This window comes from Mya arenaria, chromosome 3, assembly GCF_026914265.1.
Source record: "Mya arenaria isolate MELC-2E11 chromosome 3, ASM2691426v1".
Lineage (NCBI taxonomy): Eukaryota > Metazoa > Mollusca > Bivalvia > Myida > Myidae > Mya > Mya arenaria.
The window spans coordinates 46,746,477-46,772,965 of NC_069124.1; the positions used below are offsets into that span (position 1 = coordinate 46,746,477).

Genomic DNA, 26,489 nt, shown 5'->3' on the forward strand with positions numbered 1-26,489 from the left:
AAACTGTTAGTGACGATTTTAGCCATAAAACATCATTTTTCAAACGTAAATATAATAACTGTGATCTGCTTGTTTGTCAGCAATAAGATCATATGATTTTTTTATCAACACATGATAAATGAAGTGGCAGGAATTACTGAATAACTGCTGTGTCAACTTTGGTATATGAACACTTTTTAGTTCACAATCAATGAATAAAAGGTCACAAGTAACAGCTTAAAAAAAACTAAACCGGCAATTTTATTTTTTATTTGTTTTTATGCAAAATAAAAATGTATACATTTTATGTTAATACAACAATTGCCCATCAAGGGTCATTCAATCCTAATATCAACACATAAATAGTTGCATATAGTATATATAATCTATGTCAAATAGCTCACATGGTCTTCACATATATATATATATACACTATTTCCAAAAGGCCACTTGGGAAGAAAATAAATAGGATCAGAACCCTTCATCAAATGAAAATAATCAGAAAATTGCATAATCGCTTCGAAAGTGTATACATGTTTATAACCTAGTGTCCAATTTCTATTTTTGCCACATTAAACAGTTGTATTTGTTGCCGAAACAATGATCTGAGATTCATTTTAGAATATAAAATGAAAGAACGATGATTCACAATCCAAAGCGATGTAGAATATTGGTCATTCATTCCAAACTTCAAATCAACTGAGTGTTACTATGTTTAACTAAAACTGTTTTAAAATGATCGTTAAGATTGCCATACACTATCAGACAATTCTTAGGAAGCTAAAAATAAAGCTCCATTACTATAAAATCCATTAAAAACATATTAAAATAATTCTGTTGCTTTGTTAGAAAAAAACCAATACTGATCTTTTTAATAACGGATACTACTGCAGAAGTGCAGTTCTGATAAAATAGTTTTTATATTAAAACAGTAACACCGTTGATTTCACAATTCAATACCGTTTTCTCAAAACAATAGCACAAATAGCAAGGAAAATAAATACAACACATGAAAAACTGACATGCAAGTTTTTCCGACGTACAACTGTATATCAAACCTGTGAAAACAAGGACCAGATCCACTGGAAACGTACATAAAATATCACAATATCTCGTATACATGAACTGGCTTATGGAGCTAAATAATAACAACATCATTCTTTTCAATCACATGTTGAATTCTTAGTAAAAATAATGTACCAAAAGATTTATTCACAACAAGCTTAAAGTTTAAAGCTGCACTCTCACAGATTTAACGTTTTGACAACTTTTTTATTTTTTGTGTTCAAACGAGCCAATTTTTGCGAAAATCCATGTAAACCAGTTATATTAGACTGCTGACAAAAAATTAGATCACAGATTTTTATATTTGAGTTCAAAAATTGATATTTTATGCATTTTTCTTAAACTGTAGTCATAAAACATTAATTTTTGAATGGATATATGAAAATATACAATCTGATTTTTTGTCAGCAATCTTTTATCATTGATTTGCAGATATCGACGCAAAAATTTGCTCTTTCCAAGACAAAAAATAAAAAAGTTGTAAAAATGGTAAATCTGTGAAAGTGCAGCTTTAACCCATAATGTAAAAGACACTAATTATCAAACACATAAAAAACTCGAGGAAAAGTAACGACAAAATGATGGGATAATAACAACCAGAATATCTTTTCTGCAATATAAAGTCATACAAACAGTGCCATACCAAATTTGCAAATCAAGATTATAATTTATATGTGTAAATACAATTTGAAACAATATCAGTACTAGGATAACAATCCATAAATACAAACTCAGGAATCGATTCTAAACAACTTTGGTCAGTTACGATCAAATCACAAACACATAAAAATATGCCGCATACATTGCAATTAAGCGTCAGAAATGTTATCCAGCAATATAAAAAACTTTGTTGCCTACCACATGTTACATTCCATTAACAATGGAGCGTGGGATAACTGAATGGCAAGGGACGATTAGCAGAACTTTGTTTACCGTTGTTAACGCCATCTTTGTTAATTTACTGGAAGTTCAATTGATACACTTGTGATCTGCAGTTTTTCTAAAAAGATTTGACAGGAGCTATATTTGCATTATATATGGTAAATAAATGAGCACATCACCAAATAGTTCAAGCTAAAAGTTAACAATTTTGTTAACTTTAACAAAGTTCCCAATAATCGGCCCATTGTTGTTTCTTCTATGTCATTTTACACAAGTTGAATTTATGAGTTTGTTGTATTGGCGACACCATAGAAAACAAAATTTTGCTGTTTAAATTGTCCCATTGATGATGATGATGAGGCACTTGGCAAATCGAGTACTGGTGGGAGCAAATTATGTATCAAAAAGCAACCTGAACATCAGGTACTAGGATTTGTATCAGTTTCATATTGATTACTTCAAACATTTGTACATCAAAATCTTTTTGTTATCAATTAAATGGTGTTATCCTTCCATCCTTTTTGGCAAATTTCTTTTAATTGACAAAAAGTCATAGTTTTACATTTGTTCATATTTTATGCTGTTGAGTGTTTGTACATGTGTTTTTAAAATACATGTAACATGCAAATAACAGTTCGCTTGAGCTGTTACTAGGCTACAGAACTGGCACCATATAGAGTTGTACAGCTCGTATCAAGCTCTATAGCTTTGAATCAAGCTCTACAGCTTTAAATCAAGCTCTACAGCTTTGCATCAAGCAATGTTTCAAGGTCTAAAGCTCTGTTTCAAGTTCTTCAGCTCTTATCAAGTTCTAAAGCTCTGTTTCAAGCTCTACATAATTGCATCAAGCTCTACAGCTCTGTATCAAACTCTAAAGCTTTGTATAAAGCTCTACAGCATTGTTTCCAGCTCTAAAGCATTGTATCAAACTCTACAGATCTATCTTAAGCTCTAAAGCTCTTTTTATGCTCTACAACCCTGTAAAAGGCTCTACAGCTTTGAATAAACTCTTCTATGTTGTATCAAGTTCTACAGCATGGTTTCAAAACAGAAATATTTACTGGCCTAAATTTTACCAATTTCATAGTGGCTTTTTCACAACAACCTCAGTAATTACCAGGCTATGTGTACTGGAACTTCGAAATATGCATTCTTTCTACAGATACTAAAACATCTACAACTACAACCACGTAATACCCTACAAAACATTTAACTTTAAAACAATTTAAAGGGAGTCCAGTATATCTTGAAATATTATCTTTGGCTTATGATCTTCACACACAAGAACTTACATCTAAGAGAGTAACTCTTTCACTAAAATATCATAAAATCATACCAGTAACATGTTAAAGTGCAAGGTTTCATAACAAAATGACAATTTGTAATAATTATAAATTTCTCCATGAATTTCTGTGTGATCTCAAACATTTTCTTTCTATAAGTCTTAACCCAATCCATATTTAATACTACAAGTGTCGATGTTTGTCCTTGCTAATAAGATTGGCACATGCAATGAATGTCACAAAATTCATCTTAGAATAATACATTTGAGTAAAAGATCAATGCATCGCTGGTCTGTCTGTGTTTCAGACTTCATGTCCCTCACGCTGGTCACCCTTGAGTATTTCCCGTACCCGGAGTTCCTCCCCTTGACTGACTGTCTCGCCGTTCGGGGATGTGTTATCTGTTGGAATCACGGGGACCTGCATGTTCACTGTGGTAATGTACGCCAGCTTTTCTCTATAAATATCAGAAATTTAAAATGGCGATGTGAAAAAAGAATAAAACCATACATCCAATACGAACAATAGCACCTAAACAGATGGTATCGCTCAATTGCTGTTGCTTTTTCAGTAGAAAAGGTCACAATTCAACACCATATCTGCCTATGATATCTGGTAATTCATGAGATTATACTGAAAAAACTTTAATACCCAGTTCATGTGATTATCTTGAACAGAATATGATACCAGATTTGCAGTTTCATGAGATAATCTTGAACAGTTTTTAATGCCCAGTTTCATGAGATTATCTTGAACACTTTATGATACCCAGTTTCATGAGATAAACTTGAACAGTTTATGATACCCAGTTTCACGAGATAATCTTGAACAGTTTTTCATACCCAGTTTCATGAGGTTATCTTGAACAGTTTATGATACCCAGTTTTATGAGACTATTTTTAATGAGATTACAGTTCTTGCATGACAACACCAACATTGCAGAGGACACCGAGGCTATCACAATACCCCAACTTATTTTTTTGGATAACAAAAACAACAACAAACAATTATGATAAAAATTGCCACATTCTAGTGCATCTTTTTTTCTTAAACACTTAAACATAAAAATATGCATACATAAGAGTATTTTTAAACCTAAACAAATGAAACAATTGAAATGTATTTTTTAAGAATTATTAATATCTTTTGTCAGAAACCAAACAGCAATCAGCCTTCATGCTTGCTTCAAATCTTCATGCATGGGACAGATATAAGTCACTTTTCACAGGAAGAAGCTATATTTTCTTTCGTAACAAATGCAATCAATCGTTTTTGTCCGAGTTTATGGCACAGAGAAACACTCATGCGTTGGAATAAAGAGCAGATAGCTGTCTAACTGAAACAAGGACTAGTAAATGTCAACGAAAATCAGGAGGGTTCAGATTATCATATTTACCAATCTACTTTGTCCCAATCTACAAATTATTATGTTTTACAAATTCAAATTCCTCTGTTGTTTTTCAACAGTCCACTTCAGGCAAAACCAACAAAAAATTAAATGAAAATAAGTACGGAAATTTTGTTACAAAATGTGTTGCCAGATGGAACAACCAATCAGAATTCAGAATATATTCATTTCCACGGAAGTGATAAACTTGTATGTATTCTTGGTTTAATTAGTTATTTTAAAATTAGAATATAATAGTTGTAAGTTTTATCCAAGTGAATTATTTCTACAATTTGCATAAGCTGCAGACCTTTGTACTCGTACATATAACTCATGTCAAATTTTCAAATTAAATTTTCTGTAACTGACATACATGTTCATGCATATTCAATATTAATAAAACAAATTAACCTTCTATAACTTAACGAGTGCGGTTATGCCTTTCTTATAAATGTTGTGTTACCTAAAGGAAGTGCTAAGGGCATTAGGGTGGTTGCGTTTCAGGCGATGCACGTCACGGGTAACGCGCTTCATTAACTGTTCAGCCCGTCGCTCTTGTACTGTCATTGAACCTAGCTCCTCACGCTGACGCTGAAAACACAAAGCATAAGATGCAGCATTTCATTTCTTGGCATGATAGGTGTAGGATTTTTCACAGCCATAATCAATGTGTCCCTATCTCCCATAACACCCTGTACCTCTTCTGTAGCACCTTGTCCTTTATTAAAACCTGGCTAAAACCCTCATGGGTGAAATATAAACAGATGAAACAACACAAAATAAGTGTAAAATATTCACTGTTTCTTTTAAAATGGCTTGCTACTATAACAACTTCACTTGAACACTCATACAATGGGCTTTATGTAGTTACAGAGCAAATAATTCACTCTTATCTCAGATATGTGAATTTTTAAAAGTTAAAAAAAAAAAAAAGTACTTTTAATGATTATAGGCAAAAGGTTTGAAATAGATAAAAAAATCAACAATGTTTACCATTATTGCTCTTCAAATTGCAATAAAATAATTCAGCTTTGCAGTTTTAAGACCAATGTAATTTAATTGCTAGATTTTCATCCAATCTTTTTTTTAAATGGTTGCAAAGGTGCCGTAATGTTTGTATTTTTGTTTCTTAGATGACTGTATCACCGTTAAATATGTGTTCATGCTCTTTCTTATAGCATAAGGGACCATAAACATGTGTTTTTAGATGAACAAAAAACACTATCTTAACAATTAACATTTTATTTTACATGTGAATGTTTACATCAACACCGACTGGCATGAATAATCGCCATTCCCCAACAGTACCGGACCGATACGCAAATTCAGACCCCAGTTTAACATTTTTATTTGAGTCAATAAAAATTAAGAGGCGATGATAAAAAAAGGGGGTCAGGGTGGGGGATGAAAATCTATTAATTAATTTATAGTCGCCTTACAGTGAATATTGTTCCTGATTTCCACAAGCAAGCAACCTTTTCAAGTTTATATTTTTAATATGCTTACCATACAGGCATATGAGATTTAATATGTAAATTAAGATTATAAACATAACTCAACATGGATGATATTCGTGGAACAAATGTCCCTACAGCACAATGTCAATTATTAAGTACTAAAACAATCAAATGTGTACCAGTGCTCCAGCTAGGCCTAAATAGCAGGGTGGGGCACCCTGCTGCCCTTTTCCAGCACCCTGCTGCCTTTTTACTTCACCCTGCTATGCCCTTTTGTTTGACAGAGTCAATTTTCAGAAATAAGTATGAAAATAATAAATATACATAGTTTTGACACTAAATTAAAGAAAACAGCTAAGGTATTCATAACTAACTATTAAAATAGAAAATAATTACAACAAATACACAATAAGAATTCAACATTGGCCCTTGCAAGTGCCCGATCAAGGCTCATTGAAAGTGCCCTTTTTTAACCTAGCACCCTGCCCTTTTCAAATCCTGGCTGGACCACGGTGTACTGTATGCAAACTTGAAGAATATTCATTTGAATATTCCATGATAAATACTGTCTTAAATAACCGTACAATCAGAGACTCATTGAAAACGCTTCTTTTTTTGGTTATTTCTCAATTTTGAAGAATTTTCTATTATTGCAAGCATTACTGATTACCATGAATATACCATGGATTTTTCCCAAATATTGAGCTTCAATGCTCACAATTTATGTATCATTATCAGAAATAAATACTGGTTAAACCAAACAAAAACTAAACATGCTGAATCATGATGCCGAAACACTACCCATACACTTTCCTCGAACCATGCAGATAACATTTAACTTTGTACAAAGGGAAATTACTTTTCATACAACTTGTGCAGCATACAATAACAGATGTTTTTGTACCACAGTACGAAGTGACCAATTCATCATAAATTATGTGAGCAATACATTAAAATGCACTCTTACTACCAAAAAAGATGTACCACAAATAATACAATTGTTTTAATTTAACAAAAAGGATGAATAATTATCAAAAACAATGGTTCTTATGAAGGATGCCATGTATTTCTACCTTATGAGACAATAGTTGATCACTGTAAGCCTTTTACGAACCACCAATCAATTAATATTTGTTCGTTTCCAGCTATCAAATTCATGGTTACAATCTTGTTATAAGTTATCAATATCTTCCATAAATGCATTGTTTAGAAAGTAGTTTATCATTCAAAATTTATGTTTGTTATTCATGTGTATATATTGATTTTAAATACGAGAGTCACTTTAAGAGTATACATTTTATTATTGAAAAGTTATGTATACATTGTATAATGTATCGTAATATAATAATTGTTAACAACAGGGATGTGATTGACCAGACAGCTGGGTTTTGGGTGTCAAAAGGGGGTGGAGCACCCTGCCGTAGAGACAAGACTGGATTTTAGAATCCTTTTTGACGGCTCTCCATACTTTTTTAGATTTGAAGCAAAAAAGGAGGTTCCATATGGAGTGTCCATACCAACAAAAAATATATTAAAAACCAAAAGTAACAAATTAAATTATCAGTTAAAAAATAAATAAATACATATATATTTATTTTTTTTATCCATGGAGCAATTAGATCCATGGAAATCTGTTGACAAATCACATCCCTGTAAACATGTTAATATAATGATAATGACGCAGACAAAAGCTTTTTAAACTTCAGAATGGACAGTTAACTTCAGCTACAAATATATAATGGTATGCAAGTACAATTGGTTAAACAGTCACTGGGCGGGCATATGATAATATTTTTAACCAGACATACACAGGAACGTGACCATGCGTAATGTTCATACACTAACATCATGCATACGGCTTACTTCAATGTGCTCTTGGAAAAATTGCCACGTCTAGAAATTAAGTGAAGTCACTGATGAATATTCATATAAATAAATACAGACACATAAGAATAAAAATAGTTTAACCATTGCATTGTTATCTTGGCATATGTTTAAATAGATGTACAGTCAAAACTTGCTATGTCAAAGTCGTTGGGACACCGAGAAATACTTCACAATAACGAACATTTAATACAACCAAAATACAAAACATGTATTACTTAATCCAAATTTTTTGAAAAAGGTTTGACATAACCAGAGAATAACAGAGACATAGCGAGTTTGGACTGTAATCTAAAATTAAAACCTAGGTGTGAAAAAGTAAAAAAGTGTATGTAATCATTTGAATATTCAAGTGCCGACATTCCATAGTAATCAAAATGTTTATGACTACTATAAGAAATAAAAAGAATGATTGAGAATTGCTGAAAATCGGTCGTTTGCCTCTTAAGTCAACAATAATTAATTCTGTGTTCCTGCTATAATTGGTGATAAATGATTTTGTCTGATTTTCATTCCCTTACTATTGTTCTCGTCATGATTTACTGTTAGACTTACCACTTTGTCTGCTTCACTGAGAAGACTCTGGAAGTGCTCGTCATCGGACAGCCAGGCGGGCAGCTCTGTTTCACCTGTAGACATGTATTAACACATTTAGTTACTCTTAGCCTTAGGCCACAATTAATAAATGGCATGTTTGGCCTTTCCTGATTGTTAAACTCACAAAAATACCTGCAACCTTGAAGTTTTCAGCCTCTGAGGTGGATATTATTTTATTATTAAAGGTTTCGGACGCAAAAAATGCCAAGCAAACTTATGTGTTAATGGTGACCTTATTCCTCAAAAACAATTGTTAAAATAATATCATATCCTGAAACATCTATGATTAAATTAGCATTTAAGAATGTTGATTATCAGATCTATGCGATTCTCTAATGATTTTTTTTGTAAAATGTACAAGGTCAGCTCAATTACCCCTTGACTTTGCTTCCTCAATTTTCTTCTTGAGCTCTCGAAGTCTCGTGTTCTCGTCCTGCAGGTGACAGAGGCGTGTCTGGGATGCCTGCAGGTCCAGTTCCATGTCGAGGGAGGTCCGCGTCACAACCTTACCACCCCGCACTCCGATACTGCTCGGGAACTGGGAGAAAAAAGTGAAAAGTCAGCTAAGGTATCTTTTCTTCAGTTCTGTTAACACTGACGTCTGCTGAACTGTTTCTATAAAGCTATGAGCAGATGGGTTGATTATTCAGAACTCTGTTAAAGTTAACATTGCTGTTAATTTCATTGCAGTTAATTTTTAATTTTACTATAATAGTTAAATGGATACACATGTGATAAGCTGTATTTCTAACAATATTTGTTTATATTTTTAAATATGTGAGCGATCATCAAATATCTCACATGGAAAAGTTAAAAACGATATTGTAAATCACATGGTGAGCAAAGTTCTGAACAATCGGCCCTATATCATTCAGCATCTAACTTTGTGTTAATTCAGTATTAAGCCCTCTAACATTGTGTTAATCACCATGATTAATATCATAACAGGTGTACCTATTTAAACAGCACTTGTTGAAGATGAAGTAATTAAACAAGCAAAATACAATTCCATTTTCTCCATTTTTCTAACCTAACATTGTGTTAATCACCATAATTAATATCATATCACATGTACCTACCCTCTTCCACCTTTGACTCCGTCTCTGTACGGAGTTCCTCTGGAACGGCCCTCGCTTATACAGAGGCATGGAACTGTCACTGTCACTACGGTTCAACTGAAAGACACATATACATATGTCGTTATATTACGCATAAATATACATATAACACATACACACATTATTATATTATACGTACATATACATATAACACATACAAATATTTTATTACACATTACTTATTAGAATAACAATAAACATTACTCATTATATTAACAATAAACTAACACTTTTAGGTTGTCCGGTTAGCGCAGTGGTTAGCGCACTCGCTTCTCACCTAGGCGACCCGGGTTCGATTCCCGGCTTGGGCGCATGTGAGTTTGGTTTGTGGTCACCAAGCCGGACAAGTGGGTTTTCTCCGGGTTCTCCGGTTTCCCCCACAACACAAGACCACACTCTCGCGTTAAATCGTGCCAACGAGAGTGATTAATATAATGTTGTAATAACTTGTTTCACAATCGTTGTAAAATAAATATGTTTAAACTAAACTAACACCTAAAGTTCACTTTAAAGATTCCAAGATTTTACTCTTATTAATGTAATTTGCCTAATTAAGAATACTGTTTTCTCTTCCAAAATATATATAAAAACATAACATATAAATACATGCGTTTAATAACATTAAAGCATATTTTTCTTCAGTGCTTAACTTAGCTGAAAACAGTTCATAACTTCAATATCACTAACATACACAAAGTATGACAAACAAATATAGTAGTATAACAAATCAAATACCTTGACCACATGTTTCCCGCCTGGCCGACACGCTGGAGAGAAGGTCTGTGATCGTCGAATGTTACTGTTCCGTCCCTCCTGTCGCGCCTCCGCCCCTTTGTTCCGCACGTTGATGGTGTTCGTCTCTTTGTCAGCGGTCTCTGTACGGAGTGTGTCGTCCTGGTCGGTATAACCCTCACTGATACATATACCCTCCAGAGTCTGTTCCAGGCCCTGTATCACATCCTCCGCTGTATCTAGACCTTCATACTCCTGCAACAATACGTTTGTATGATTCTTTTATCCCATTATAATAATTAACAGGTAGTCCAAAAATCCATAACACTCATAGCAAAAGTGAAAAGAGAAATTTCTTTCCGTCAAATCCCCAAGATCATTTCCACATTCCATAATTTTTTACTACTTATGCACAATGTATATATGCCTATGATTGAAAACGTTTATATACGAAATTAAAGTTGAAAATGTATTTCATATGTTGAATTTAGCAGTTTTTGACCATTCATTTACATATTTAAAGCAATAGCTTCACGAGTTAATAAATTCCATACCAAATCATCGTCTTCTATATCATCGTCTTCCTCATCTCCGAGGCCACCATCCATCCCTACCCCAAGGGAAGCAATCTGGGTGACCGCGTCCCCACCCCCATGCTCCTCCATCTCGTCAGGCCCCTGGTTCCGGGTGAGCGTGGATGTCTGGGAAGATATCACGGTAGACTCATCACTGCTCTCCTCCTTCAGACTCGAAACCATCGGATGCGTGTGGTATCCACTGGAGACAGAAATAGCCATGAGCAATATTATGCCAATGTATACATACACAATATGTGATATCATCTGCAAAAATGAGTCCTGTAGAGCTATTTACGTTAACAACAACATATAATTAAGAATTCTAAACAAACTTAGACTCATGAAAATATGTCCAATTAAATGGAAAAATGTTTTTCAACAATATGTAAAAATAGCTATTATTGTTTCTTATGGGGCACGAAATCTTGCAATTTTAAAACGTCCTCCATAGGACTCATATTCGCTTATAACTTCACAATATAATAATAAAAAAAAAGATGATATGAACGGGAGCCTGACCTTCCCTGGTTGGTTTTCTGAGGTTGTGTGTCAGAGGTGGTCAATGTTACCTTCTGGATTACCAAACGTTTGTTAACGTATATAATCCCTTTAATGGTCAATTGAACAGCTGAATGATAACCAGCTTCCCTTCATTTTAAAAATCATCCTCTTAAGGTAGTCAAGCAATTAGAAATAAAATACCGGTAGATTTGTAGATAGGATTTTCTTGAGAAGAAAAACAATCATGATGAGTAGATGTCAAGAAATCGAATGTATTTCAAATTAGCGATGATTTTCTACTCATTTTGTTTATTGGAGTAAACTGTGTTTCAATAAAAATATGGTCACAACATTAATCGCATAGATTTTGTCTGTAATGGGGTACTTGAGCACTCTTAAGCAGCACGAGGTTTACAATTAAGATATCTTATTGAAATATGGCCGAGAACTATACTAAATCACTTTGACCTAAACAGAAAGCTTTTTTACCTGTCCCTTTCCTCAGAGCTGTGTTGAACTCGCCTCAGTCGAGCAGACGATGCTTCAAGCAGTCGTGTCACTTTATCACTCATTATCGTCTACAATGAATATTATGAACATTTATACAATGATATCATAAACAAAACATGACAAGAAAATCAATTTTTTTTTTTCAAGAATTTAAATTATTTCAGAAAATAAACACTTCAGTCATCAATCAGGGATGTGATTGACCTGGCTGCTGGAGGGCTGAAACATAATCGGCCATGGGTTTATGGGGCGCTCTTCGGGTCAAAAGTGCAATGCTGAAGAAGAAAAAATGGCTTTTTAGAAGCTTTTTTGAGGGCTCTCCTGACTTTAAATTGGAAGCAAACTGGAGGGGGGGGGGGGGAGTGGGGGGGGGAGGGCTCTGGGACCATTAGATCCGCGGAATTCCGCGAATCCGCAGACAAATCGCATCCCTGATCAATGAGCTTGTAATTTCACCTTTTGAACCCATGATGGGTTGGTGCCATTTCAGTGGGTATCACTTACTGAGTACTAATATGTATAATAATATTTATAAATGGTCGAAAAAAACATCATAATTAAAATACTTTTTTCTTTATTTTAACTGTTATCAGACATGAAATTTTGTAATCTTTCAAGTACCAACTAAGGTAGTCACCGGAGCGATAAACAACCTAAAACACTGCCTGGACACAGTAATGATAAACTATTTCTTTGAAAAGGAGGCATAGCTCCATTGCACATCGGTGGATTGTTACCGAAGTCAAATTTAACTGGTTTCTGCAAATTTGAAAAGGGGAAATTACTCTGTAATAAATAATTGGTTTGTAACCATCGTTAAACTTTACCAGCATTTTATAGTGTGTACCAAAAATTATTGCAATCCATCAACCTTCTTAATAGTCCAGAGATGGCATTTTTGCAAATTCTAAAGTTGATACAGGGCCATGACTCCGTAAAAAAGTATTATTTTGTTACCAAAGTCTAACTTAACCTGTATTTTATGATGTTCAAAATGTACACCAAAAATTAGTGAAGTCTTTCAACCCTTTCATTTTTATTGTTCAGACAAAACTTTCAGTCAGACTGACAATTTCACCTCTACATAAAGTTTATACAGTGAGATTGTTAGTCGGACTGAAAGTTTTCTTTACCCCCCAAAAACACACACTTTGTTGGATAAAACAGCTTGTTGTAAATATTTTGATCAGTACGATATTCAGGGTTCCCCCTGGCTTCTAAAAAGTTGTCGCCACTTTTTCGCGGGGGGTTAAGGGGGCCGCGATAGGCCCCCTTAGGGGTCCAGGGCAGCGCCCTTGTGGGGGCCAAGGGGGCGAAGCCCCCTGAAGCTCATGGGGTTTAAGCATTTTAAGAGCCTTAAATTGCATTTAATTAGCACATTGTCGTGCAAATCATAACATTTTGTTGTACATGAAGCACAAGATATTAATAGCAAATTGTTATTCTGTTGACAAAATTCATTGTATATGGACTAGTATATAAATAAAAAAATATTGCAAAAAATGTGACATAAACATCAATATGTTGATTTCAGTCTAATGCCTGCATACAATAAAAGAATACATTTGTGAAATTATGAGATAAATTTAGAATAAATGGAAACTCAAAGAAATTTACATTGTCAAACTAGGGCCATAACTTTCCTAATAGAAATTTGTCTACCTACTCTTTACTCCAGCCAACATATTAGAAGCCTTATCAAATGGGGTTTAATCCTATTTATTTGATTTCTGTTAATCTTTTTGACACTTTTTGAACTCTTAGAATGCTGCATTTATAGCAAATACAAATTGTGACAAAACCGAAAGCAAGTCTATTTTTAGCGCGTAAACGTCATTACGAAATTTGCATATCAAGTGACTTTCCGACAACATAAAATTCTACGATTTGCATATTTAAAACTAACACGATAATTACGCAACAACAAGGCTGTTGAGCTAAATATTAAAATTGTTTGCTAATAAGAGACATAACAGTTAAAGGATGTCATTGTTTATCCGTGAAAGCAATAAAATTCTGCAATAATTAGCGAGGTGTTGACTGGGCCGTGACTGCTTGCTTTAATTATCGGATTAATTTTTGTTGTCGCACCAGCAGATGCGCTTGATTTATGACAGTGACAGAATCGATTATCATGCAGGCCGCATGGTCACCACTTACGTCATTTTAAGAAAATATCTTAGAAAAAAATCGTTGTCGCCATAAATTCGCCAAATTTGAAAAGTTGTCGCCACTTTTGCGATTTTGTCGCAAATGGCGACAATGGCGATCGCCAGCGGGAACCCTGATATTTACATATTCTTTCGCAACATAAGACACCCGTTAAAAATCATATGGGGTCACCAGGAATTCAAAATTCACTGTACTGATAGTTTGTTACCTTAACTCAACAGTAAAATTAACTGACGATCCTTACCAATGTAGAAGTTGCTGATTGACTGCTGGTCTCGGACATGCTGTACGTGATGCGGGAGGCATCATGCCCATTCCTCTCTGTCTCGACCACTCTCCGACCCCCTGCACTCGTGCTAGTGTCGGGCTGCATAAACTTGAAGCTCAGCACGTTGTACCATCGTACAGATATCACATCCTTGGGGTCAAAGTCTGCCATACTGACAGACGCACAACCCTGAAAGTGTCAAACATTACGGTCATACAAGAACTATTACATGTCCAAAATGGAATCACCTTTGCCAGTTTGGTATCATTACAGAGGTTATAAAACACTATACAGAGGTTACGAAACACTATGTGTACATGTTATTGACATCTTAGAGCCATTCAGTGATGAAAAATTATGAAATTACAAACACTCGTTATCAATTTGTAATTTTATTAAATTATTTTAAATTTCATGTACTAGTTTATTTATTTGTAAGCCTGTGAGTGGTTTAAACATTGATTAGAGCACCCATAATATAAATGGGTGGCAAAACATAATTCACCCTTCATGTCTGTAATGTTTCCTAGGCAACACAAAAAAAACATACTAGAAATACAATAAGACAGACACACAACTTACAAAGCACTCATCCGGCTTTCCCTCCTGGAGACACATGACCATCACCTGCAGTGTCTTCGTCAGGAGGATATTCCGGTTGATTACCATCTGGAACATGTCACTGAACCGCGGGTTCTTCACGTCAGACTTAGACTCTGTCACCCATGAATGATCCGGGCTCGGGAGTAAAGCAGCTTTGATGCACCTAGAAGTTGGATTGATAGTTACAGTAGTGGTTCACGTTATGAAATAATTGCGGACAAACATGGACTAATGCTTACCTTGAATCATTGATTAACAAACAGTTGAATATCTTTGCATCAATTTATTTCACTTTTTAACAAGAATTATTTCAAATCAGACTCACTTAATCAGTGCAGATTCTTAAATGCTTAGAATGTTAGTTGAATCTTTAATCTTTTATCAACTAATAAATTGTTCAGACAAAAACAGTGTGTTTAATTCTGACCAATATGCGGTTGAAGTTTGGCTGCATTTCCAGTGCTAAAACATAATTATGCTGCATTTCCAGTGCTAAAACATATTCTACTTTTCGAAAAGTGAAAATAAAATTCACATCTTCTATTTTTTTTATTTCATCCGAAAATAAGATCCCCCAACCTATGGCAGAATTGGTGTATTCCTAAAGAAAAAAAACTTTATCACATTCTTTTATCTTTTCTGCCTAGTTGTTAAAGCATTTTTGTTCACTACTACCAAAAAAATCCCAATTTTAGTCAAAAAGACACTCTTTCCTGATTAAGAACGGCCCCAGCCAAACCTGGTGAAAAAAACGTGAATCAATCAAGTTTTATGTAAACTGACCACATCAAACACAACTTCACTATAAGCTCACAACTAGATTAAAGATATGTAACACTAAGGGTACATACACTTTAGATCTGTCTGGGAACTGCAGGGCTGAGAGGTTCCTGGCCTGCTCAAGTCCAACGATCAGTCGACCATCAACAGTCTCATACCTAGGATGAAACAAAGTTTGTGTTAGTAATAAACAACTGAGTAATGAAAGACGGATTTAAATTCAAGTAAATTTCTGTGTGATATCCTACAGACAACGTAAATGGAAAGGAAGAGCTATGGCAGACTGGTTATTAATTTCAGCCTTAAATCTTAATATCTATGTACTGCTACATTTGATCCCAGAATCAAAAGCAGTCTATAAAATTCAATTGCACTTCCGGCTGTCAGATTGTGTCAACAAACAACAAAAATTGCGTCAAAATTACCAAAATTTTGTATAGTGCCACTAGATGAACAATCAGGACTTACACAGATTGGTTTATTTCCTAAAAATAAATGTTGCTATGGTAATATTTGTAATTACTCTCAGCCTTTATGAAATGCCAATAATATATGCATATGCTCAGGTCTTCATTAGGGCAGAGGGGTGTGACCAAGAAAGGAATGGTTGAAGCACCCCCTTATTACGCATTAGCTAAAAATCTAACATAGTGTTGAGTAGCCTTACAGAGAAGACTTAGTGAAGTATGTAAGACATGAAAGTCCTTACTTGAGTTTGATCTGTATCTGAGCACTCTCCAAGCCCATCTCTAACACCTCATCCAACATGTCCCTGAAATTATATACACTCACTGAAACTACATGGCAAATAAATGTAGCCCTTGCATTATATAAATGATCTACATTGTCAACATCTTTTATAATAGAAGATTGAAGACCTGGTAATTCTAAAAGAAATTGTTTCTCTGGTAATGACAAGTGGGATTATATTTTCTTAAATATGCACTCTTACTCCCAAACAAGATTTTCCACAATTAATACAATTGTTTTATTATTGCAAAAAGGATGAATAAAGGTCAAAAACAATGGTTCTTATGAAGGACACCGCATTCAATTTGATAGAAATGTGCATTAAACACATAATTTCTACCTTATGAGACGATAGCAGATCACAGTAAATCTTTTAGCATTCATCAATCATTTAATAATTTTGCATTTTCAGCTATTAAATACACAGTTATCAGTAATCAGTATTTTTCATATATGTATTACTAAGTTAGTAGTAAAAGGTTTATCAGTCAAAATTTATGTTTGTAATAAATGTGTATTTATAGTCAATAATTGATTTTGAATAAGAGTGTCACTTTAACAGCCATCAATAAATACTCCTGCTTATGGCAAGAATTAACTGCTATGATTAGTTTTCAATTATAGAAACTGTATACGGATATTGCTACCAAGACATTTAAATGTAGTATTGATATGAACTAATAATGAGGACTTATTTCTTGCCAGTGCCTCTTGTATTTTTATCTAACAGTCTGTAATTAATACTATGACAGACACAAAACCACTTTTCTCTCACCTTTTCACAACAGCGTCAAATACTCCGCTGTCTCCCGCTACTGACTCATCACTGACAGCCGCCGACACGCTCCGGGTATTTCCACATGACAAGATGTTACACACGCCCGAACTTGTTTCACTGATGGGGCTGAGGGGAGGGTTTGAGCCAATCTCCGCCCCATCTGAGTATGCTTTTCTTTTCACAATATTGCTATACATGGAGTCACTATTCACATCTAAACTCTGATGAGACGGTAATACAAAGTTTGAAGTCAATACTCCACCGCTTGTTTGACAAGAGTCTGATTTTGACTGAGTATGCGCAGTTATTGACGTAGCTGCACCTAATGCTGCTGCATCAGAGGCCATTTTTGATTGGTTGCTGCTGACTTGAGGTACATAGGGGGGTAATGAGACTGCAGGATTATTTACATAGCCTGGAGAGATGGAGGGGGGCGGGGGAGCAGTTCGTCCCTGAGGGACGTAGGGGGGTGGGGGCTTGGTGACATTTGGCACACCGCTATTCATATGCTGACCGTATGTGGGCGGAGGGCCAACATCGTATGGGGAGGTGGGTGGCGACACTGATGTCAATGATGAATGAGAGGAAGCGGAGGCTAATGACACTAAAGGTAAATGTCCGGTACTTCCAGACAGACCATGGCCACTGCCTAGATGCACACTGGAGTAATTTGACACTGGTAGATTACCCATGGAAGATGGCATGAGACCACCATAGTTTAGCACATTTGCACTGTGGTTTGGCACATTTGTACTGTAAAGAGGCACTGCTGAGCCCATGTTCATCATACTACCACCATGCATTCCGTGTACACCATATCCATGCATGTTTAACCCCATCGCCGAAGGAATATCTTGATTACTACTGCCAAGCACGCTCTCCAGATAGCCCCCGGTTGCTGCAGCCATCACATCTGGGCTTACAGTCACCGGGCTCTCATGTATAGGTGATATGCTACTGCTATGACCCTGGAGGAGCTTCTCAACTCTTCGGTGTAGATCCTGCAGACTGGACCCACTGGAGCTGTAGCTTGGGTAGTCTGGGAGCCCAAGGGAGTTGAGGGAGCCCCGACTGCTCTCTGACAAAGAGCCCAGGGACCCGACACTGCCAAGGCTGGAGCCTGAGGAAATTGACAAGGTGCTCATTGACATACTGAAATAGAAAGAAACAATTACTGACAAAACTTGTGCATTAGATAATGTAAAATCTAGGAATGATAAAGGATGCAATATTGTTCAAAGTCATACATTGTATTGTCAGAGACAAAAAGGCCAAAAGTTCAAGTATGGAGCATTTAGCTTGTGTGTAAGGGATTCAGGCTCGAAATAGGGTACAGAACACTTTTTTTTTAAAAAGGTTTAGATGCCTGTTCAAGTTGTTTCCAAAGGCTATTACATTTATTTTAAAGGTACTTCTTATAATTGCAAATACCTAGCAAATACAAAACCTTTTAACTGTATGATAGTCTGAAACTGGAAGATCTTGATCGTGATCTCCAGATTATTTCTGAATTTTTACACCCCTGTATTGTGTAATTATCAATAAAAGCTACGAAATGGTCTGCTTAACTGGTATTGTACCTTTTGAGCTGAGATTCAAGCATCGTTGTTTTTTTAGTTGTTTCAGCAAGCTCCTTCAATATTTCTGTTTTCTTTTCTTGTTTCTTCAACCTGAAGAACAAAACAACAAGTTTTAACACACTTTTTTTTAAAAATGTACAACTAGAGCTATCATAGAAGCGTTGACTACCCCATTATATCATATTTTCCTAATAATAATGTTAGATGTTTTAAGATAAGATTAAGATTTAAGATTCTTATTTGCCAGCAAAATCCAAAAACTTCCAATGTAGCTAAAATATTACACAGATATTCAAGGGCATAAAACTAAAAAAAGAATTGGCTTGGGTCAATGAAAACGAGATTATCCAATGGTTAAGAAAGATACACCAAGCACCTCTACCAAGCAGGGTTTTAAAGTGTGCAATAGAATGATATCTCTAAAATTGTGGGAGTAGTTCACTGTACAAACTTCAATATAGCCAGAGGGTAAATTCATATTCAAGGGCGCATAACTATTAAAAGCTAAATGGCAAAAGGTTAAGAAAAATATGCCAGGCAACACTACACATCATGGCGGTGATGTCTACAAGTTTCAGAGATATATCTCTATAACTGTGGGAGGAGTTTGCTCCACAAACTCTAATATAGATGAATGTGTGAAGATAATATTCAAGGATTCATAACTCTATGACAAATTGGCTGTTGGTAAAAAAAATATATGCCACTCATGTTGGTAATGTGTGCCACATATCAGAGTGATATCTCTTAAACTTGTGAGCAGTTTGCTCCACAAACTTCTAACACAGCCTAAAGTGTATCAATCTTATTCAAGGACACATTACTCTAAGACAAAAATGGAGGCGGGCACAAAATATATGCCAAGCATTACCATACATCATGGTTGTAATGTGTAAAAAAGTATCCAAATAAAAACTATGCAAAAGTTCACTCCACAAACTTTTTCTAACAGAAATAGCCACTTTTACTAGACTGTTTGGTGACTTAAATAAAAAACATTGTTTACATAAGACCACCTCACTTGTTAGTTCAGATGTTTATCAACTATTTTTCTTATGCATAATTTAAAACATGCAAGTTTATACAAACATGCAAGTTTATACACAGCATATAATGGAAATCTAGGTTTGAAAAATACTTCGAACATACAATATTCATCAATATATCAACCACCCCGCTTCTTTTTTCTAAGTTACCATAAAATCAAACTCTGTACCTTTCGGCAATCTGTTTGCTAGAGATCTCTTTGGCATGACTGAGGTCGAGTGAGAGCTGATGTATATGCTGGTGGGTGGCGTCTATCTCCTCCTGGCTCCGGCCCCGGGGGTTGATCCCCCTAAGCTCTCGTAACAACTGCTCCTTCTCCTGAACCAGCAACAACCTATAACACAGTATCCTATTATTAACACTACTAAAAGTTTAAAGGAATTTTCAATACCAATCACTCAACAGATGGTTGCTTCTATAATTTAAACCAAATACATGTACAGACATTACCCAGATCATGTGAGCAATGGTTTTTATAAAATATTTATCAATATGTTGGACAAAACCTACCATACTAAGGAAATATGACAAAAACCAAATCAGATTGGACAGTGCCGTACTTTTCCAACAGTCAAAAGAGTGAAGGGCGCCATGCAAAGTCAAAAGGCATGGAACAAACATTGTTAGTTTGCTATTCAATTGGAGGTTTTTAGGAGCTCTTATTGTGTACACAGTAATAGTATGTACCTGTCCTTGTCTGACTCATTCTGTCCAGGGATCATATCATCCTCCAGGTCAGCCAACATGTGTTTTAGGTGGGACAACCGGTGTTTCTCCTCATCATACTGCAGTCGAAGTCTCGTCACTTCCGCCAGGTATCGGCTGCTCTTCATACCAAACTGCAACAGACACGTTAATGTACAAGTTGAAAGCCAAAGTTGATAACATATGATAGCTTTATTCAGTTGCAAAGAGCCTAACTATTTAGTTTCTTTAACAAAAATGACTTGAACAACACAGGACAGTTCAAAGTACAAAAAGTATGATTCCACGCAGTCTGCTTTTCACTTAACCATTTAAATGACCCGAGAGTAAAAGTTTCAAAAAAAAAATACCTACACCAATTCACAGACCAAATCATTCCCTCATTTTAATGTTTTTACACAAGCTATAAAATAGTTCAATTTAACAATCACCACCTCTCCACCACGCAGATCGGTCTGTGAGGCTGTGGTGGACTTCTCCTGAGGAATACACAGAGTGGACACATCGGGAGAGGACCCACCCACCTTCCCATGCATGAAGTCCTCCTTCAACCTTGCCAGAGACTGAAAACAGATGACAGCACTTTGATATTTTAGTAATAAACCAGATTGAGATAAAAGCTCAGTTAGAATTCGGTAGTGCTCACACCTTTTCATTATAATTATATCCCAAATTCTCACAAAATCTGTTAGAAAAAGTTGGATGTAATATAAGGATTCAACTGCCAAAATAAGTTTGTATGAATTTACAATAATATTTTTAAGTTTTAAACAAAATAAAGTATTAAGCATCTATGAAGGCAGGAGGGTGCACATTTTGGTCTCCATGAGTGCAAAAGGGTGCTTCAAACGTCGGACAGTGTGCAGCACCTTTTCATAACTCTTAAGCTAAAACTCTAGGCCATAATTGAAATCAAAATTTTCAAAATAAGAAGAAAAAATTATAATTTCAAATAATAGATTGCGGGATATACAAATTGCGGGATATACAAATTTATTTCAATGTTACAAAAATGGATCTAATTATTGAACTCCTATTGTACCTGCATAAGTTCAAGCCTCTCGCGTTCCCCGGAATGCAGACAGACCTGTATGGACTTCATTTCTTCAATAATCCGCCGAGCCTCCTCTGCACTGTAGCCCGCTCCAGGCTGGGACAACTTCTCATCAACCCTGCAGACACAGAGATTGGTTATAATGAATACAAGGAATTCATACAGTAATGCAGAATTGTACTAAGTTTTAAAGATGCACTCTTATTCCCAAATAAGACTTACCACAATTAGAAATATTTTAATAATATTCCAAAAAGGTTGAATAAATGTGGTAAACAATGGTTCTTATTCAAAATCAATACATATACATGTATATCAAATATCAATTTTGACTGATAAACCTTTAACTACCTACTAAATGATGAATTTATGGAAATGTTAAATGATGAATTTATGGAAATGTTAACTACAAGATTGCAACTGTGTATTTAATAGCAAAAAGCGCAAAAATATTAATTGATTGGTGAATGCTTAAAGATTTACTGCAGTCTGCTCTAGTCTCATTTAATAGGTAGAAATACCGTGTTTTATGCTCTATTCTTTTAAATTAAACTAGGTATCCTTCATAACAACCATTGTTTTCAACACTTAATCATCCTTTTCGGAATATTAAAACAACATTATTAATTGTGGTAAATCTTATGGTAAATCTTATTTGAGGGTAAGAATGCATCTTTAAGAAATATTACTTGATGTCTTAATTGTAATCAACACAAATAGATTTCACAGTCAACAACTAAAAATCGGGAAATCCATCCGAAATTTGTTATAAAGGATCAAGGGATTTGGCTAGTAGTGTAAGGTTGCCCTAAACTCAGGTATTTATTTGTAGGCCTTACCACAAGTATTCAGAATTATGATTTGACGTTACAGAATGCTTTTATATGATCTTTTATGAAGAGTTTAAGCCATTTCATTTCTGTTAGGAAATTGTTTTAGAACAATTGAAACAAACTTAATCTTGGCTATAATCTTAATAAATATTTGGATTTGAAAGGAAATTCTTTACAACAATAAAAGGAAAATGAACAATTTTTTATTTAGTAAAATCAAGTAAGGAATTTGACTTAATGAAATTAGCTACGCAAGGCTGTTATGCATAAGAACGTTTGAGAAAAGTTGAGGCCCAGATTCTCACCTGACAAGAGTGTCGTAACCCTTCTGTTTGTATTGCATCTCTGCCTGTATCTGGGCGAGTTCATGCCGGAGCCTGTCCACACGCTTCCTCGCAAGCATTACATCGGCCTTCAGCAGGTCTGGGTCATACTTTGTACTGCCCACACTCGAGTTGGAGTTCACTAAAAATTTAGATGAATACATAATAACAAATCACTTCCTGATGCAGCCTAAACTGCCATAGTGCAAATATAACCGGGCAAAAAACATAGATAAATAGTATATTTGTTATTTATTCCAACTAAACTTACCTTTTTATACTATACTAAACATTTACATATAAAACTGAATATTATGTTTCAAATGTTAAAAATAATTGACTTAACTGATATCAATTACTTGAAAATGGTCAAGCTGACTTTTTGGATCAAATGAGTCTGAGGGCTATTTACTTTAAACATATAACCCCCAGGAGGAAGGTACTTTTAAAATATACCACCCCCCTACAGAAGTGAATTTACCCTTTTAGGGTCCAAATTACTGAAAAAAGACACCCACCTGTATACTATTTAAATAATTGCCTTCCCCCCATGGGTTATATGTTTTACTGGAATAGCCCTGAGCCAAATTAGTGAATTAAAGGCTATGTGTAATAGTCTTTGGCACATTACGGTCAACTATGAATACGAGGTTTGAAGTTGAAGCTGCTTACAACTAGTTCTGGAGGACTTCCAGCCAGTAAGCGTGTCATGGAGATGCTGGTACTCATCCTGGGCCAGCTGCAGCCTCTGTTCCTTAACTGTGCAGATCTCTTTCTTGGCCTGCATAATAAAAAAATGTCTTTAATAGAACTCATTTACATTTATCTTGTCATGATTTGTTTCTTATCAAACTTCTAACCGTTATTGAGTGGCATAGAGGCAACTGCTTTACTAGACTTGTTGATTCTGTAAGATGTATTTTCACTGTAACATTGTATGTACCAGTATAGAACATGTGCTCTTACCCATGTATGCACAATACAATTGATTTGTTGGACACAAACAGTAATGCCTGATTTTTTTATCAGTGCCAGAATTTGAAAAGGGAAGGGTGCTAAGGAAGAAAGGGCACATTTGGTGTGTATTGATGAGCCTTAATGGGGCACTTGCAAGGGCCAATGTTCAATACATATTGTGTAAGTGTTCTAACTACTTTCAATACTTATAGTTTGGGATGAGAACCATAGCAGTTAACTTAAGTGTCAAAAGTACGTAAATTTATTGTTTTTATACTTATAACTGAAAATTAACTTGACAATATGTCAAATAAATACCAAATAAAGTTAATCATCAAAGGCAGCTCTGTCAAACAAAAGGGCAAAGCAGGGTATAGAAAAATGCAGCACAGTGCTGGAAAAGGGCAGCAGGGCTCTTCCCCCTTGCTACTTAGGCCTAGCTGTAGTACTGTAATAAGTGTACACACCAGTAGATTTAATTTAATGATGCATTATTTTACAACAAGTTTGTAAATTGACCTAGTTCTGTACTTTCTGTTTCAGGGTGACCCAGGAAAAAAACAATGGTGTCAACAACTTGTCTTCACTTTAAAAGTTACATGTAGCTAACTGTTAACTTAATATCTGAAATTAATGTTATCACCTCAAGGTCATCATTTGCAGTGCCAAGGTACTCCTTTAACATCGCATCTTGTTCCGACCTCCATTGCTGCCTGGGATCTTCAAGCTGGTTTGTTTCTGCAAAGGTGTTATTACGTTAACTAAGTAAGTAAGTTACAATAAATAGGGTAATTTAACAGTTAAAATATAATGCACAAAACATATAGCACCTTAAAACAAACATTTTAAATATAATTTCATTAGCAGTAACACAACAAACAATATTCATAATTCCCATTAAATGTATATATTTACAGCTCAACTTCCAATCCTTCAATGAGCAGCCTTTTGACAATTGCGGTTATCATCCGATGAACGCAACATCTTCGGATATGTTCAGATCGGAATTTATCGCTAAACAATATACTTGCAAATTGTTTATCTTGTTATTGTTTGTATTTGTGTCAGCAGGTCCCGTAAAATATTAAATGTATAACATCAACACAGATATATTACCAGTATTTCATGGCATTTTATTAATATGAATAAAATAAACCACACAAACATGTAAAGTTTATTATCTTAAACGTTTCGGTGTAACGCCTTCATCAGTAGATATGAACAAACATCATATTAACATATAATTACTCACTATTAATATGATCTACATAGTAGACACCAATCTGTTGATCATACACCTCCTCCCATCCATATGGCAATTCATCTCCAACACAGTCGGAGAAGGTTTGAGGCTTGGTGTACCTAAAGAAGAAAAACACTTTCAGGTAAAATCATGGAAGTGATTCTGTTATATTCATAAGATGTGGAGCCAGATTTTTCTGATATCATTTTGATCCTAGTCCACCTTTATGGCTGTCAAAATGTTTTTGACTATTTTTACTGTAGCAGACTCGAGACAAGGATACATAAAAAATATCAAAATAAAAGAATCACTGAATGCAAAGTTTGGTCCCATAAACAATTGTTTTTAGGCACTTTTTAGCTATTAAATTTGTAATGTTATACAGCAAAGGCCAGTCTGTCATATATTCAGAGATGTGAAAAAACGAGTAAAAGAAAAGATAGATGACATTTTGTCACAATAACCCGGCTCCAATTATCTCCCTTGTTTGAGGTTGGTCTGAGGACAAATTGTTGTCATTCTTTGGCGAAATCTGGCGTTTTTAGCAAATACGACCTGTGATTAATTTAGAATATGGAGTATGCTTATGTAAAAGTTAATTCATAACCAACATACTGCTATATTGTGCGAGTTGAACAGTAACATCAAGTAAAACAGATCACGAAAATCATGACAGTCTGACCGACTTTTTCGGACAGTTGTTTACGTGTTTTTTTGACTAACCTGTCTCTAGGATCAATCCATGTCGTCTGCTGGGTATTGTGATTTACGAAGAAAACTTTTCCGTCAAAATCTCGACCTTCTTCCCAGCCGTCGGGTAGGGGAATCTCCCCATTTTTCCTCCTTGGCATATTTCATGAGATATTTTTGTTGTGCGTCGCCATTTTGATTTCATTCTGTATGCATGACGTCATGGGAAGTTTTCGACATTAACCAATGAGATTGTCGGATTCGCGCTTTAAGAGCCGATGGAATGCGATCAATTTTGTTCAAAAGGGGCACTACACGGGGAACATTGCTGAAACAACTTGTTTAACGAGGACACTTTTATTCGTATATCTTCTTTAATTCTGAGTATTTTATATTAGCAATATGTATGAAACTATTTTAAAAAATAAACGGGGTTCTCATTTGTGTGAAACCTTTAGTTTCTAGCTAAATGATAAGTATGAAGCTTATTCAAAAGGGGTTCTTGGGGTAATTGTCATTTCCGCTTTACCATCACTGTTAAAAGAACTCTGACAGATGACTGATTAGAACGATCACTTTTGTTTTTTCAAAGCTTTCTTTTATACACTTTGGGGCAATTGTCATAAACAGAATGTGTTTACGACTGAATTTTCCAGCATTACAGTAGGTGATAAGAACGCAATACTTCGTTTATTCAACGCATTTTTTATACATTAGTAAATTGTAATAGAGA

General features: G+C 35.1%; 1 protein-coding gene across 3 annotated transcripts; it reads right to left on the reverse strand.

Moving 5' to 3' along the window:
- Positions 1 to 234: 234 nt before the first annotated feature.
- On the reverse strand, positions 235 to 25,967 carry LOC128227424 (protein WWC2-like). 3 transcript variants are annotated; one of them, XM_052937951.1, is made up of 25 exons: positions 25,790 to 25,967; positions 25,076 to 25,185; positions 24,467 to 24,561; positions 23,539 to 23,647; positions 22,849 to 23,008; positions 21,699 to 21,828; positions 21,091 to 21,219; positions 20,639 to 20,790; positions 20,121 to 20,285; positions 18,905 to 18,994; positions 17,322 to 18,476; positions 16,506 to 16,568; positions 15,868 to 15,954; positions 14,996 to 15,179; positions 14,390 to 14,602; positions 11,953 to 12,041; positions 10,939 to 11,161; positions 10,388 to 10,639; positions 9,614 to 9,709; positions 8,910 to 9,072; positions 8,493 to 8,566; positions 7,917 to 7,946; positions 5,060 to 5,187; positions 4,606 to 4,624; positions 235 to 3,666 (listed from the first exon to the last, which is right to left on the reverse strand). In XM_052937951.1, exons 1-25 carry the CDS (start codon positions 25,915 to 25,917, stop codon positions 3,607 to 3,609), a joined length of 4,104 nt encoding a protein of 1,367 aa, XP_052793911.1. In that variant the 5' UTR covers positions 25,918 to 25,967; the 3' UTR covers positions 235 to 3,606. The 3 variants fall into 3 exon arrangements, with proteins under 3 accessions (XP_052793911.1, XP_052793908.1, XP_052793910.1); XM_052937948.1 differs by lacking the exon at positions 4,606 to 4,624; XM_052937950.1 differs by lacking the exons at positions 4,606 to 4,624; positions 7,917 to 7,946.
- Positions 25,968 to 26,489: the final 522 nt, after the last annotated feature.

Excerpts from the sequence above, each read along its gene's own strand:
- LOC128227424 (XM_052937948.1), bottom strand. The coding sequence starts at position 25,917 with ATGCCAAGGAGGAAAAATGGGGAGATTCCCCTACCCGACGGCTGGGAA. Across the intron at positions 18,477-18,904 it reads CTTGAATCTCAGCTCAAAAG|TATGTCAATGAGCACCTTGT; the intron begins GTACAATACCAG and ends TTTCTATTTCAG. Across the intron at positions 9,073-9,613 it reads GGAGTCAAAGGTGGAAGAGG|TTCCCGAGCAGTATCGGAGT; the intron begins GTAGGTACATGT and ends TTTTTCTCCCAG.